General features: G+C 39.1%; 2 protein-coding genes and 1 pseudogene across 2 annotated transcripts; all 3 read left to right on the forward strand.

Annotated features, from left to right (window-relative positions):
- Nucleotides 1-7: 7 nt before the first annotated feature.
- On the forward strand, nucleotides 8-2,809 carry LOC103516820 (annotated as a pseudogene).
- A 4,357-nt stretch (nucleotides 2,810-7,166) lies between these two features.
- Nucleotides 7,167-13,783, forward strand: LOC103516821 (paired amphipathic helix protein Sin3a-like). The gene is made up of 5 exons (XM_008481809.1): nucleotides 7,167-8,433; nucleotides 9,329-9,342; nucleotides 11,218-11,880; nucleotides 12,650-12,819; nucleotides 13,701-13,783. Exons 1-5 carry the CDS (start codon nucleotides 7,477-7,479, stop codon nucleotides 13,781-13,783), a joined length of 1,887 nt encoding a protein of 628 aa, XP_008480031.1. The 5' UTR covers nucleotides 7,167-7,476.
- LOC108253374 lies at nucleotides 10,574-15,993 on the forward strand. Its single transcript, XM_026829119.1, has 6 exons — nucleotides 10,574-10,739; nucleotides 13,935-14,027; nucleotides 14,393-14,509; nucleotides 15,177-15,288; nucleotides 15,447-15,543; nucleotides 15,804-15,993. Exons 2-6 carry the CDS (start codon nucleotides 14,007-14,009, stop codon nucleotides 15,991-15,993), a joined length of 537 nt encoding a protein of 178 aa, XP_026684920.1. The 5' UTR covers nucleotides 10,574-10,739; nucleotides 13,935-14,006.
- Nucleotides 15,994-16,950: the final 957 nt, after the last annotated feature.

Here is a 16,950-nt window from a genome sequence, read left to right on the forward strand (position 1 = left end):
TTACTCATTTCAGGTGTCAGTTAGTGTTCCAAGTCCATCCTCTTCCTCACCACTGATTCCAACGTCAACCGTACATCATACAACAACAACACACCATGTTATTAACCGACCCTCCCTACCTCCATCCCCAGCACCTATTAAGCCAACACTCATCCCATCAGTACATGGTAACAATGCATCTCCTGCTCTTCTCACTAGTGCTGCTTCTACTCTCAACAGTCACGCAATATCACAAGCCCAGGCACATCAAGCTGTTACTCAAGCTCTCATCCAAGTCGAGTCAGGTCACACCTCCCCTCACAATCAACCTGTAGAGTTCAATCATGCCATCAATTATGTCAACAAAATCAAAAACAGGTTCCAAGGACAACCTGACAAATACAAAAAGTTTTTGGAGATTTTGCATACCTATCAGAAAGAACAAAAAACTTCCAAGGAGATGCATTCAAATTCTGGAGGTAAAACATTAACAGAGGCAGAAGTATACTCTCAAGTAGCCAAATTATTTGAAAATCAAGAGGATCTCTTAGCAGAGTTTGGCAAGTTCCTTCCAGATGCAACAAACCACAATTCTTTCAGTACAAAGAAAAGTGATCACATCCCTACACCCAGGGTACCTTCCCTCAATGTGAAGATGCCTAACTTCCCTAGCAACAACAGTGCTCCCCCTAGCAACTTAAACAATAATACTAATATTAACAACACCACCACCACCAACAACAATGGCAGCAGTAGTGGGAGTAGTCCTAGTACAGTACCCAAGTACAATCCACCCCCCTCCAACTCATCTCAGCTCAAGCGGTCATCTTCATTCTCATCCAATGTATCTACATTGTATCATACCCCTGCTAAGAAGTTAAAGCCTCTCACTCAGCTAAGAGATGTATCCCTCGCAGAGGTAGCCAAGTATGGAAACCTCAATGATTATGCCTACTTTGATAAGGTGAGGAAAGCTTTCCATAATCAACAAGTTTATGAGAACTTCCTAAGATGTTTAATTTTGTACAATCATGAAATCATTTCTCGTGTTGAGTTGCTACAATTAGTCACTCCTTATCTCAATCGGTTTCCTGATCTTCTCAAGTGGTTCAAAGATTTTCTCAGCTTGAATGATGTAAATAACTCTGCAGTGACACCTAGCAATGAAACAGTGAAGCCAGAATACCCAAAGCCCCAGAACCTACCTCACCTGTCCTTGCTAGATAGCATACAACCTAATAATGTGTCAAGGCAAGAAAGAATAGCAGAGGAGAGGAATGAGAGTGGTAGCTGTAGCACTCTGGACTATACCAATCTAAGAAGACTTGGTGCTAGCTACTGTGCTTTACCCCGTAACTATGTGCAACCAAGATGTAGTGGGAGAACTGCTCTGTGTAAAGATGTTCTCAATGATACCTGGGTATCATTCCCCTCCTGGTCAGAAGACTCCACCTTTGTCACCTCCAGGAAAACTCAGTTTGAAGAATATATCTATCGGTGTGAGGATGAACGGTTTGAGTTGGATGTTGTTATTGAATCTAACAATTCCACTATCAAAGCTCTGGAAAGTGTTCTCAAGAAAATAAGTAGATTTTCTGCTGATGAACTTTCTAAATTCCGTTTAGATGACTGTCTTGGTGGCTACTCCCCAACCATCCATGTGAGAGCTCTACGGAGAGTGTATGGTGATAAAGCACATGATCTCATTGAAGGAGTCAAGAAGAACCCCATTGTTGCAATCCCAGTTGTTTTACGACGTTTAAAATCAAAAGATGAAGAATGGAGGGAAGCACAGAAAGGTTTCAACAAAATTTGGCGAGAACAAAATGAGAAGTTTTATTTGAAATCTCTAGACCACCAAGGTATCAATTTCAAACAAAATGATATCAAGCAGTTACGATCAAAGTCACTATTCAATGAAATTGAAACTTTGTATGAAGAAAGAAATGAGCAAGGTCTAGATAGCAATGCTACAGGAGGACCTCATCTTGTACTAGAGTACAGAGATAAAAGTATCATTGATGATGCTGCTAACCTACTCATCCATCATGTTAAGAGACAAGCAGGCATTCACAAGGACGATAAACAAAAGATCAAAGCTCTAATCAGACAATTTATTCCTGATCTATTCCATCATCCTAGGCAAGAATTAAGTGATGATGAGAAGGATGACTGTGCAGACATTGACTCATTGAGTAATCCAGCCAGTCCCAAGCCTGAGGAAGCACTCTCAGAAGAGACCAAGAAAGACAAGGATACTGAAGATGACAAGATGGAAGTGCAGACTGAGGTGAAAACTGAGCCCAGTGATGATCAACAGAGCAACAAGGAAAATGAAAGTGACTCAAATTCCAAAGAGAACAAAGACAAAAAAGAAAAAGATGAAGCTAACAAGAATGAGGAGGAGAAGAAGGAGACAAAAGTGAAGAAGGAAAGGAACCCCCCTAGTGTGATACCCCCTTACCCAGATGAGTACTATACTCTCTTCTTTGGTAACAACAACTGGTACTTGTTCTTCAGACTGCACCAGATCCTATGTGATAGACTCTCCCAGATGTATGAGCATGCCTCTGTACTAGCACAGATTGAATCCAAGCACAAAACTTCACGGCAAGAGTCCACGGCTGTTGCATTGAGGTTAAAACCCAAGACAGAGATTGAGGTAGAAGATTATTACCCAGCATTTTCATATCACATACTCCGGCGAACTTCTTCGCCTTTTTGTTTACATCTTTCAACCTTACCCTCGACACCCACCCCCTACAGACCTTGCCACAATGGCCACCCAGTCCTCCCAACCCAACCACCCCCAGCAACATTTTATCCCTGACCTAAAATAGCGCAATGTGTGTTTGGAGAGCTGAGTATCAGGTTCCCAGTGTATGTTGTCAGTAGTTTGAGAGTGTCATTTTGCGAAGAAACGCCCAAACAAACACGGGGAAATGTCATGAATCATGATAGCTGATTAGGTACTTACTAATAAAGGATGAGCTTTTTTTTTATCCACATTTCCAATTATTGAAACTTTCATACCCAAAACATGAGATAAAAAGTTATGTAATTAAATAAATGATATACCCATCCGTAAAAGCAAATGATGCTTGTGCGTTGGATTCAGATTTTTTCGCCTTAATGTATGGAGGATGTATATGTATATTATGTTAATTAAATAGCTGAGCGTGTGAAATTATTCAACTCAATGAAATGTCAGACAGTAGACTCCCAACAATAAGTAGAAAGGTTACTGGTACTCGACACCCGATCTCGGAGAATTTGAAAGGTTATATTGGCATAATAAGGTATTTTGGTGTATTATGAAGATACCTTTCATAAGGTATGTTATCAAGAACCTACATACATAGTCTAGACACGAGGAAACAGCTGATAGGTACCTTCTCAAGTCAGTACTTGACTTTGTGCTACGAGGCGGAACCGATTTTTATTACCAACTTATTGATCGGACAAAGGAAGGTCTAAGTTTTAACTCGAAGATTTTCTATCTGGTTTACCTATCGGTCTGAGAACCTATTTGTTTGTTTCACCATTCACAACGGAGAACCGACCATAGCCTAGTAAGGCCTAGTTCCTTCTCAAGAGAAAATAAACAAACTATGATGCTAATGAATAGAAATGTCCAGATAAGTAGGTACCTACCTAGGGTACTTTCTTTCCGAGTGAGATCTATAGTCCTTTGAACCACTAACCTTGTTTTTTTTTTTTTTTTTTTTTTTTTTTTTTTTTTTTTTTTTTTTTTTTTTTTACTTTCTATTACTACAGTATAGCGAGCTATACTAGTAATGAAAGTATTGCAATCAGTCCAAATTTTCAAAAACGGGAAATGGTTGAAAATATCCGTTTTGGGATCCCCTGATGTTAAAAAAGTGGTTTTTAGCCCATGGTCTGTACGTACGTTACGTACTACAGGTTTAAATGGGAAGAAGTGAAAAGTTGTGAACAACTCAAGAACGGTTTGTCGTAAAGCGATGAAATTTGGTATGATATCCCGGTATGGTCCAAGGACGTGACTGTAACAATTTGGTAAAAATCGGACAGTCACTCATCCAGATATCAACCAAAGTCAATGTTGCTTCAGACTTGGAGATTTAAAAAAAAATCCAATTCTTTGTATACTTTAAATGATTCCTTATTACATTACACGGGGAGAATTTTAAGATAGAAATTTTTCCACCAAAAATCGGCCGCCGTACCTATAGGCCGCTTGGACTTCGAAAAATTTTATTTATTTTTTTTTTTTCTTTTTTTCAAATACGTATTCTACAGGTTTAAATGGGAAAAAGTGAAAAGTTGTGAACAACTCAAGAACGGTTTGTCGTAAAGCGATGGAATTTGGTATGATATCCCGGTATGGTCCAAGGACGCGACTGTAACAATTTGGTAAAAATCGTGCTAAGTAAATTAAGGAGCGCGGTAGCGCTCCGCCCCGCCAAGTCAAGAAAGTTTGACCGCGCTACTAGAGATATTATACGCGACAGGGATAAAACATTATTCTACCTGATATCTACTTAGATTATAAGTGGTTACTATTTTCTAGAAGTACCTGAGGAAGTTGGCACATAGGTACTATGGAAAAACCTCTCCAGTCGTGGAGTGGTACAGTGTAGTTATAAATCAGGGGACTGGAGTATGAGGTACCCACTTACCCACCTACATGTACCCATCATTTCCTAGATTTACGAGGAGTAAAATCCAGTAATGTTTATCATATGTGACATACTGTACTGTAGGGAAAAAATTGTGATTCTAGGAAAAAATCCATGTTTTGATGAATCGGTAATTTTGACAATGGTTGTGTCTGTATACAGGAAGCATCGAAATTAGAGGGTTGTCTAGTCCCTTAATCCCTTCAAAATAGAAGGGAAGTAGACTCATTGTAGGTATCAAATACTTAACACTTATCAATTTGTGTGAATTAATTATTAATTAAGTAGCAGTCGTTTCCAATGTGAGAGATCTAGATCTAGCCTAGAAGTCTTGATCTTTGCACGTCAATTTGGACGCCACTGAAACTATTATAATGGTTATACAGGGACCAAAGTACCGAGAATAGATCAGTTGCGCATACTTGGGTGGTGTTTCAAAGTCATAGAGCAGGAAAAATGAGGACCAACGGAATTTTTCTTTTTCTTCTACGACTTCTTCTAGCCTAGAAGTCTTGATTTATGGCTTTTTAATTGTTTGAACTGACATTGGAGCCATTGTGATTAGCTCAGTGAGGTGTAAATATGGGTCACTCCAAATAGATAATCATTATCAAGTCCCTCTTGTGTATGGGAATAGGTCTTAGATAAAATCGAATATCTAATGCGATGCGATCATTTGGTAAGGCCACTAGTTTCGAACTTTTACTCGGATCATCTTCAGAAAAGTGGAATGTGGAAAGTTGTTCAATTGCAAAATTTTCTTATCTGTCCTGGAAATGAAAAAGAAATAAAGAAGTCCATTTATTTTTGAAGTACATATGTATTTAATTCAAGCTGGGACTCAGAGCCGATAAGATTACTAGCGTTTACCGTGCTTAGACTCGTTTCCTTGTATGTGTTCGTTTTGAAAGCCGGTCTACGCTGCAGGTACGTTGGAAATCTGATTCCTCTGTGTTTTCAGCCAAAAATGCGTCCACACAACAGTCGATCAACATTGACTGGAACCATTCTACGTCCTAACCAAACCCACTAAGTACGCCTGTCTAATGAGTATGCGACTTTATAGGTATACCTACTGAAGATAGGTATGTATGTACCTCCGAATAGTTTATGAAATACCCAAGTGTACCTATTTCAAGTACCTACAGTAGACGGAATAGGTACCTACTGCGGGTAGTACCTACATACATATCGTACTTTATTTAATACGAAAGTAACCAACTTTGGCAGTGGATTTGTGAAAACAAAACGCACATAATGATCTCGGTAGGTACCTATTTTTCTTCTGCGTAAGTGCCCAAGTATAGATAGGTACCTGCGTAAACTCGTAGACCTCGAGAAAAGGGGACCGCAAGCGGTACGTCGCGTCGTTATAGTAGGTACGTACGTAATATTGGTAGTAGGACTACGGAATAAAGGCACGAAAAAATGGGAAAGTCGGTTCCTACCTACCTACTGAATTATTTTTCTTTTTTTTCCGTACACCTTGCGTGAAATAATACTTGTATTAGCGTGAGGTGAAGACGTTTACAGTGCAGACAGAGAGAATGGAACAAGGACACCTTGCGTGAAATAATACTTGTATTAGCGTGAGGTGAAGACGTTTACAGTGCAGACAGAGAGAATGGAACAAGGCGAAAAAACAATTTTTTGTATTTTAAATCCAAGCCTGTTTGATATTATATTTTCTGCTCATGAGCTCTCCGCTCTGCTGCTGAGAAATAAAAGGAGAAAAAATAACGTTTGGAGGGAGATGGATCGGTCATATGACAGAAAACGCCATTTCCATAGTAGCAAGTAGCTGTAGGTACTTTTTACCTACTTTTTTCTCCTGCCCCTCTTCTCTTATCCCGTGTGACGTCATTTCAACTCTGGAACGTCATTTAGCGCTAAAAATGTGTTGCCAACCTAACAAATTTCACTGCATATTTTAAATGGAAAATTTTTATTTCTTTCTTTGCTGGTGCCAAAGCGGCTATATTTTGGACGGAGTTTATAACTGCAAAGTCTATAGTGAAATTAAATGGAAATTTTTTATTTCTTTCTTTGCTGGTGCCAAAGCGGCTATATTTTGGACGGAGTTTGAAATTTCAAAGTCTATAGTGAAATATGTATCATTTTATTACAAGGAGAACTACAAAGGATTACAAATAACAAGTAAAAATTTGAAAGTCCGGTTCGAACTCTTCCCAGAATGCAGCATCGAAAAAGAGAGATCTGGCAACGTCGATGAAAGCCTCGAAACTCGTTCGTCTTGTTTGCGATTTCTGTTCTTAACATTTTTTTTTAATTAAAGGAGTTTGTTTATATTTTAATTTTCCGATGTGTTTTCCAGTCTAACTTGACTTTTCTTTGTGTTTTCTTTTTCGTTCTGTGTTCCCAGTTAACTTTGGTTTCCATCCCTGGAAATTTTCACACATTATCATTTGTGCATTCTCACAGTAAACCGTTTTTGAAATCAGCCCATGATAAGTGTGAAGAAAACTTTCTTTTCGTTTGAATAAATAGCTGTCTATTCGGGTGGAAATTTTCACACATTATCATTTGTGAATTCTCACAGTAAACCGTTTTTGAAATCAGCCCATGATAAGTGTGAAGAAAACTTTCTTTTCGTTTGAATAAATAGCTGTCTATTCGGGTTTCGAGGCACATATTGTTAGAATTTAGCCGTCATTCGTACAGTGAACATTTCAAGTGGTGATAATTTCAAGTGAAGGAAGGAAGACCAGGCCAGACAGGGTCAGGTTCAAGTTACCTACCAGTGGACAGTATTGTTGGCATTATAAATGAGGTTAAAGAAGCGTCCAAATATACATGATCACAAATGTGAAGGAATATGAAGCGACGGTTAGATGAAGCTATTATTTCTGCGGATGCAGATGGTGGTGGCTATCCCAACTCTCATTCCCCAAGGCCCCGGACATTGGTAACTGTACAACAAGGCTCTTACTCCCAGCCTGTTGGTGGCCCTACAATTCAATATTCACTCTCTCCCTCTTCTAACTTCACTGCTACCATGCCTGTGTTAGGAGTGACAGATAAAGTAATACCCCTGGCAGCTACCAGTGCACTCCCAGGTGGTGCTTCCCCTGTGGTACATCAAGGTGGTCAGATTAGACAGAAAGTCCACACAACAGTTGTTACAACTCCACCTCATACTATACCTGAACAACCAGCTCAGTTCCATAGGCTTAAAGTTGAAGATGCTTTGTCTTACTTGGATCAAGTCAAGTTCAAGTTTGGTAACCAGCCCCAAGTGTATAATGACTTCCTCGACATAATGAAAGAGTTCAAGTCACAAAGTATAGATACCCCTGGTGTTATCACTAGAGTTTCTAATTTATTCAAGGGTCACCCTGAACTCATAGTAGGATTCAACACATTTCTTCCACCTGGCTACAAGATTGAAATTCAAGCAAATGATCAAGGTTACTCATTTCAGGTGTCAGTTAGTGTTCCAAGTCCATCCTCTTCCTCACCACTGATTCCAACGTCAACCGTACATCACACAACAACAACACACCATGTTATTAACCGACCCTCCCTACCTCCATCCCCAGCACCTATTAAGCCAACACTCATCCCAGCAGTACATGGTAACAATGCATCTCCTGCTCTTCTCACTAGTGCTGCTTCTACTCTCAACAGTCATGCAATATCACAAGCCCAGGCACATCAAGCTGTTACTCAAGCTCTCATCCAAGTTGAGTCAGGTCACACCTCCCCTCACAATCAACCTGTAGAGTTCAATCATGCCATCAATTATGTCAACAAAATCAAAAACAGGTTCCAAGCAAGTTACCTACTGGTCATTGGAAAAATAATAATTGATAAGTCAGATGTTACAATAGGTACATTGTATTCAAGCTAGCTGAGTCTCAGGCTCTCAGGTTTGACTCTCCTCTTGGAAGAATAATTATTATTTTAATTACATCATTATGTAAAGGCACCTTCTCAATATTTATCATCATTAGCTGAAATAGCATTAAGCTTTTCCTTTGTGGTACATTGTCTCCTAGTTAATGAAATACAGATTCTAACCTCTTCTTGGTCAGATGGTCAGAACTCAGAATAATGAGGGTACATTTCAGAGAGTGCTTCACAGTCAAACAATTGGGTCCTTTCTTTCTCTCCAAGTGTGAAAGTGTTTGTATTAGGTACTTGAGGTGTTTTAATTACAAGTACCTATTATCAGTTAAAATGTTATATGAGCTCCAAAGATAACAAACTCATCAACAGTTGCTTACTCCATATAAATGGTTGGCTAGAAAAGCTTATCAGTTAAAATGTTATATGAGCTCCAAAGATAACAAACTCATCAACAGTTGCTTACTCCATGTAAATGGTTGGCTAGAAAAGCTCAACTGAAAATGTAAATTCAAGTGCTCCCATTTTGAAATTGCCTTCAGTAGGTACCTTATATCGTTTTAATTTTCCGAAAAAAATTGTTTTAAACGGTTGAATCTTAAGGTAAGCCTCTGTCATTATGTTTTTTTTTTTTATATATATCCTTTTTCTTTAGCAATCTCCGAATTTTCGTCTGTTATAGGTAGAGTGTTGAACTGAACTTAGCTGTTCTTTTGTTTTTTTATTTCATTCCATGATGGCAATGTCAGCCAGCAAGGCAATAAAGAGAAGCAAAAAATCTCTACCCATGTCTATTTGGCTATCTTTCTATTCTTTCTTAGTTCCACTGCGAGACGTTAGTTTACTCCCTGTTTTAACATCTAGCCTATCTAAAGATTTATCAGATAGCTGTCATCCATTGAGACAGCTAATGTGTGGACAGCTAGATAGTGGTATCATTGACCTTGGAACCTATGTTTACTAGATTTATCAGATAGCTGTCATCCATTGAGACAGCTAATGTGTGGACAGCTAGATAGTGGTATCATTGACCTTGGAACCTATGTTTACTGTAAGTAAGCAATCTGTAGTATTTATGAGGAATTATCACATAAGTTAACCTTGAAAGAAATTCGTGCCTCCATAATCTGGGGTGCCAATCTGTGAACCACCAGACTAGGCAAGGTTAAATAATATTGTTATGTTAGTTCCACTGCGAGACGTTAGTTTACTCCCTGTTTTAACATCTAGCCTATCTATAGATTTATCTATGAAAGAATTCCGTACCTAGCTTGAGTCTTGAAGGAGAGGAAAAAACTAAACCCGTATTGCTAGTTCTTGTTTCGTAGTAGGTCCTTGAAAGAAATTCGTGCCTCCATAATCTGGGGTGCCAATCTGTGAACCACCAGACTAGGCAAGGTTAAATAATATTGTTATGTAGATATCTTGGTACATGTCTATTCTACGCTCAGCTTATTTTGTTTTCTCTCCCTCCTTTCTCTTTTGTCTTAGGTCCTCAATTTGACCAAACAATTTGAATAATTCCTCGAAATCTGGGAGAATCTCTGAAAATTTTATGAAAGAATTCCGTACCTAGCTTGAGTCTTGAAGGAGAGGAAAAAACTAAACCCGTATTGCTAGTTCTTGTTTCGTAGTAGGTCGAGAAAAAAATACAAAACTCAAGCACAGACGAGCAAAGTATTCCAAGCCATGCTGGTCTGTTGATAGTGTTGATACCCAAGCAGAGAGACACAAGTTGTGTGTATATCCCCACCACATTAACTTGCCTCGAGAGGTCTGATTTGAGAAATCATAAACTGTGTATACCGCGATAACGAAACATATCAGCTCAGCTGATGTCGGGAAGGGGGAATTATAAGGTAGAGAAGAAACTGAGTGTTTTGTATACAGAAATACCTTGCCCCCCTCTGCCTTGTTGCATTACTCCGTTATGGCTTATTATCACAGCAGCGATAGGAGGGGAGCAGAGGTAGTGTTGTGTTTGTTGTGAAGGTATTTTTATCATTTCTCTTCACGCGTTGTTTTCTTGTTCTTTTTTCGTTTTTTGGGGAGCAGAGGTAGTGTTGTGTTTGTTGTGAAGGTATTTTTATCATTTCTCTTCACGCGTTGTTTTCTTGTTCTTTTTTCGTTTTTTTCGATATTCGTTTGAACTTCGTTCTGCGTTGATGGTGGACTGAGGGATTGGTGGATACCAAGTCAGCCGGTAGACTTGCATTCCTAGAGGCCTGTAGAGTGAGCACCACTTGTAAATAACTTATTCCGAAGCCTTACTGATGATTTTGTTTGTATTTCCTGGGCATATTTTAACCGGCCGCCCGTCGAATCGAACTCTTGACGTTCGCACGCCTCCCGGCACGCTTGCAAAAAGGCATTCATTGACTTCTACCTAATTTTACAAATGACCTTCCTTTAAATCGAACTATTTCAAATTCCGATTCCCACTAAAGTGCAGGTCACACTTGAGTCGAAATATTCTAACTGGTGATTAAATGGGAGTATTCACTTCTGCCGTTCAAGACAAAAAATGCTCATTCCCATCTAATCGCCTGTAAAATATTTGACCACTCGTTGAGCATACTGAGACTTTATTGGATGATCTGAACGGATCGTGAAAATCGGACTTCATTCGTAGGTGCGATTCGACTAGCGGTCCCCTTGATTATAAATCCAATACCTTAGCAACCGCACTGTTTTCTATTCTCTTTGATAGAAACAATTTGGTAACCCTTGACAACGGATTTGTTGACGAAGAAAATACGTACATATCGTCAAACATCAAAGCTCTGGAAAGTGTTCTCAAGAAAATAAGTAGATTTTCTGCTGATGAACTTTCTAAATTCCGTTTAGATGACTGTCTTGGTGGCTACTCCCCAACCATCCATGTGAGAGCTCTACGGAGAGTGTATGGTGATAAAGCACATGATCTCATTGAAGGAGTCAAGAAGAACCCCATTGTTGCAATCCCAGTTGTTTTACGACGTTTAAAATCAAAAGATGAAGAATGGAGGGAAGCACAGAAAGGTTTCAACAAAATTTGGCGAGAACAAAATGAGAAGTTTTATTTGAAATCTCTAGACCACCAAGGTATCAATTTCAAACAAAATGATATCAAGCAGTTACGATCAAAGTCACTATTCAATGAAATTGAAACTTTGTATGAAGAAAGAAATGAGCAAGGTCTAGATAGCAATGCTACAGGAGGACCTCATCTTGTACTAGAGTACAGAGATAAAAGTATCATTGATGATGCTGCTAACCTACTCATCCATCATGTCAAGAGACAAGCAGGCATTCACAAGGACGATAAACAAAAGATCAAAGCTCTAATCAGACAATTTATTCCTGATCTATTCCATCATCCTATAAGAGACAAGCAGGCATTCACAAGGACGATAAACAAAAGATCAAAGCTCTAATCAGACAATTTATTCCTGATCTATTCCATCATCCTATATCGTCAAAATGTTCAACACATTGAGTGAACGCCTGGCAACATTGCATTCCATTATCTGTTGTTCATACAACAAACATTGTAGTCCTAGGTCCAACTAGTGCCCTCCCTAAGAGAAGGTCATTTAGACGTACCCAGTGTAGTACGCACTAGGAATTCTTGCTAAGTAAATAAAACATTATTCTACATGATATCTATTTAGATTATAAGTGGTTACTATTTTCTAGAAGTACCTGAGGAAGCTGGCACATAGGTAGGTACTATGGAAAAACCTCTCCAGTCGTGGAGTGGTAAGTACAGTGTAGTTATAAATCAGGGGACTGGAGTATGAACTTACCTACCTACATGTACCCATCATTTCCTAGATTTACGAGGAGTAAAATTTACATCCAGTAATGTTTATCATATGTGACATACTGTACTGTAGGGAAAAAATTGTGATTTTAGGAAAAAATCCATGTTTCGATGAATCGGTAATTTTGACAATGGTTGTGTCTGTATACAGAAAGCATGGAAATTCAAGGGTTGTCTAGTCCCTTAATCCCTTCAAAATAGAAGGGAAGTAGACTCATTGTATCAAATACTTGACACTTATCAATTTGTGTGAATTAATTATTAATTAAGTAGCAGTCGTTTCCAATGTGAGAGATCTAGATCTAGCCTAGAAGTCTTGATTCTTTGCCCTTCCCAGGTATCAAACCCGGATCTCCGTACTCAAAAGCAACATGCAAGTGCAGCAGAAGAACGACCTAAAGGCACGCCAGGAGATTGAAGTGATATGGCAACAGCGCATGGACGCCTACAGGAATGAATTGACGCAGAAGTTTAATAATCTGCTGGACAGTGTTGCCACTATACAAGGTGAGTAATAAGTAATTTGGCAGCAGCGTGTATCGCAACTTTGCACGTAACACTTATCAATTTGTGTGAATTAATTAGCAGTCGTTTCCAATGTGAGAGATCTAGCCTAGAAGTCTTGATTTATGGCTTTTTAATTGTTTGAACTGACATTGGAGCCATTGTGATTAGCTCAGTTGTGAAAACAATCTCATGTGAGGTGTAAATATGGGTCACTCCAAATAGATAATCATTATCAAGTCCCTCTTGTGCATGGGAATAGGTCTTAGATAAAATCGAATATCTAATGCGATGCGATCATTTGGTAAGGCCACTAGTCTCGAACTTTTACTCGGATCATCTTCAGAAAAGAATCAGATTATCTCCAGAAAAGTGGAATGTTGTTCAATTGCAAAATTTTCTTATCTGTCCTGGAAATGAAAAAGAAATAAAGAAGTCCATTTATTTTTGAAGTACATATTTAATACGTAACTAATTTTATTATTAGAAGTAGCTCTACCTTTCCTAATACCTACACACTTGAGTACTTATCTACTGAAGTAATCATGACAGAGAAAATATTAATATTGGATGTTTCGCAATTTCTCCTTCTTTGGGCGTTCTTTTTGTGTCGAGTACCATGTGACTACAATTTATTATTGGCACTCAATTTCGTGTTTAACATTCTAAAGACGCCTGTATTTACATCGTGACCGTATGACTCATTCATACTAGTGTGTCACATATTATTCTATGTGATGTAGGTACCTAGTGAGAAATATACCACGCGTAGTTTCTTTGTAACCGATGCTTGGGGAAAATATTGAAAATTAATATCTGATGAAATTTATGTTAATTCAAACCCAGAATATCTGCCCGAGATAAAATCTTCTGATCTTCATCAGTGTGGACAGTGATTAAGAACTTGGTTAATGATAATGAAGCACCAGGGTGCGGGTTTGAATCCCAACAGTTTATCTTCTTTTAATTGATAAAATTTCACTGTACAATATTTACCAAGAGTTTAATAAATTGTTATTATTGTAAGTTTGTTCCGACTCAAGTATAAATTATTTTTTACAACTTGATCAAGTTTGCCCAACATGTGTCTAATGAAGTCCTGTTATCTCTTGTTTCAGCTGTGACCTTTACTCCCTTCTCAATTGTGGTGGAGAGACACCAAATTCAAGAAAAACAACTACGCCGACCTTATGGACAATCAACTAGCAAAAGTAAGTCAACCTAGAGGATCAGTTGCATGGATATCTTTTTTGGTCGGATGTACATCCCATGAAAACGGAGATTTTAGGATGATATTTCACTTCCAAATAGGTTACCGTTTAGTTTTAATTAAAGGGTACGTAAGAATAGATTTATGGGCCGTACTAAGCTCATATTTCTTCAAGGGCCGGGCCAAAATATAGGTAACATTTGCAGGCAGATTTTCTGTTTTAGCATCTGACAAATTTTCGATGATGTGTTTCAACATCTTCATAAATATCCGGTTTAACATGGGACTAAAACCTGACGTTTGGATTGGTATAGTAGGTCCTCGTCTCTGTGTTTCTAACACTGCGTTTGTCTTTCTGTCCCCCAGTATCCTGCTAGTGGCACCCCACTATTTATGACTCAGTGTGGAGACGACTTCAACGCTCTACAATGTGAACTCATTGCCACTCGGCGATCCAACGACGCTCTAGTCCTGGAAAATAATGTAAGTGTCAACTAACCACTAAAGAAGGTTGGTACGGACAGAAGGCTGAAAACACAGGAGTCAGATTTTCAGCGCGCTGGTACCCAGAGTTAACCTAACATAGTAAACTCAGAGTCGGGCTGGTTCAAGCTGGGACTCAGCGGCGATAAGATTACTAGCGTTTACCGTGCTTGGACTTGTTTCCTTGTATGTGTTCGTTTTGAAAGCCGGTCTACGCAGGTCGACGCTGCAGGTACGTTGGAAATCTGATTCCACTGTGTTTTCAGCCAAAAATGCGTCCACACAACAGTCGATCAACATTGACTGGAACCATTCTACGTCCTAACCAAACCCACTAAGTACCTCCTACCTCCTAGCAAACCCACTAAGTACCTCCTAGCAAACCCACTGAGTACCTCCTAGCAAACCCACCTCCTTACATTTCCCATCATCCTTTCATTCTCCTGCACAGAAACTACGTATCGATCTGAAGGAAATGGCGGCAAAGTTTACAAGCTCAGAGAATCGTCCACTAAGTACCTCCTAGCAAACCCACTAAGTACCTCCTAGCAAACCCACTAAGTACCTCCTAGCAAACCCACTAAGTACCTCCTAGCAAACCCACTAAGTACCTCCTAGCAAACCCACCTCCTTACATATCCCATCATCCTTTCATTCTCCTGCACAGAAACTACGTATCGATCTGAAGGAAATGGCAGCAAAGTTTACAAGCTCAGAGAATCGGTCCGGTAAAACGATTCATGAACTGAGGGGCACGATAGAAGCTAATCAGGAGGAACATGAGACTCCTTATATTTCCCATCATCCTTTCATTCTCCTGCACAGAAACTACGTATCGATCTGAAGGAAATGGCGGCAAAGTTTACAAGCTCAGAGAATCGGTCCGGTAAAACGATTCATGAACTGAGGGGCACGATAGAAGCTAATCAGGAGGAACATGAGAAAGAATTGAATACACTGCGCAAGCAATACGCGGAGAAGATTGAGAAAATACGCGAGTATACACTGAACCTATTGCATTTGACACGGCATAAGTAAGTGAAAGGCTCTTCAAATGCGGGTCTTGATGTTGTCATAGAGATGGCGTTTCTTCGTTTTCTACGGTACAAGGTTTGACGCAAACAAAATAATCTACTTTAATGAAAGCATGTTATAAATACTTCTGCTGAATTTATTAAACTCCGAAGCAAATGACATAAATTTTTAGTACCGTTGGGTGGTTGTTTTTACATTGAATGCATGTTTTGCGCGATTCTGATTAATCAATGAATATTTGTTTCCTTTCCCTTCGCAGGTATCAAACCCGGATCTCCGTACTCAAAAGCAACATGCAAGTGCAGCAGAAGAACGACCTAAAGGCATGCCAGGAGATTGAAGTGATATGGCAACAGCGCATGGACGCCTACAGGAATGAATTGACGCAGAAGTTTAATAATCTGCTGGACAGTGTGTGTCCAAAGTATCGTCATACTTACGTGGTCTAATATTTCGTGAAATTCCATAACTCGGCCTGGAATTGAACCTACTCCCTCCTGATTACCAGGCGAGCATTTCGACCATTGCTCTAGTAAGGTAGGCATAGAATATAGATAATCCCAATTTCCAAGTCAAGGATGAAAGTCTCGTATTCAACAAGGGAACCGTGTGTTTTTTCTTCCTTGATTATTTCTTTCAAGTATGACACCTACCCAGCTATAACCGAATTTTCCATTTGTTTACAAAATTTCGCCTGTACAGTCTCGCTAAATAGAGACATGCGTTGTGAACACTACCCTATCTTTTACCTCTCTCCCATCAGCCTATCACAGTGCAATACTTATTTGCCTCGTACCTACCCAATGGTACATATCGATGTAAATCCAACCACATGAACATAGCGTCTGTGAATACGCCCATATGGGTTTTAGATAACACTCTACCCTGATTTTTCTGCAGGCAAAATGTTTTATAATTATAAAATAAGTCTTGGGAGGATTTGTATGGGTACGTTGTATAATGGACTGCTTAAGTGGTGACGTAAAATTGGACACAAATATTCCTTGATTTTCTACTCCCCCCATCATCAATAAAATTAAAAGTTTATGAACACTTTGATTTCAATAGTCTTAAAGCCAAATGTGTCCAAAGTATCGTCATACTTACGTGATCTAATATTTCGTGAAATTCCATACCTCGGCCTGGAATTGAACCTACTCCCTCCTGATTACCAGGCGAGCATTTCGACCATTGCTCTAGTAAGGTAGGCATAGAATATAGATAATCCCAATTTCCAAGTCAAGGATGAAAGTCTCGTATTCAACAAGGGAACCATGTGTTTTTTCTTCCTTGATTATTTCTTTCAAGTATGACACCTACCCAGCTATAACCGAATTTTCCATTTGTTTACAAAATTTCGCCTGTACAGTCTCGCTAAATAGAGACATGCGTTGTGAACACTACCC

Source organism: Diaphorina citri, unplaced genomic scaffold (assembly GCF_000475195.1).
Source record: "Diaphorina citri unplaced genomic scaffold, Diaci psyllid genome assembly version 1.1 scaffold1674, whole genome shotgun sequence".
NCBI lineage: Eukaryota > Metazoa > Arthropoda > Insecta > Hemiptera > Psyllidae > Diaphorina > Diaphorina citri.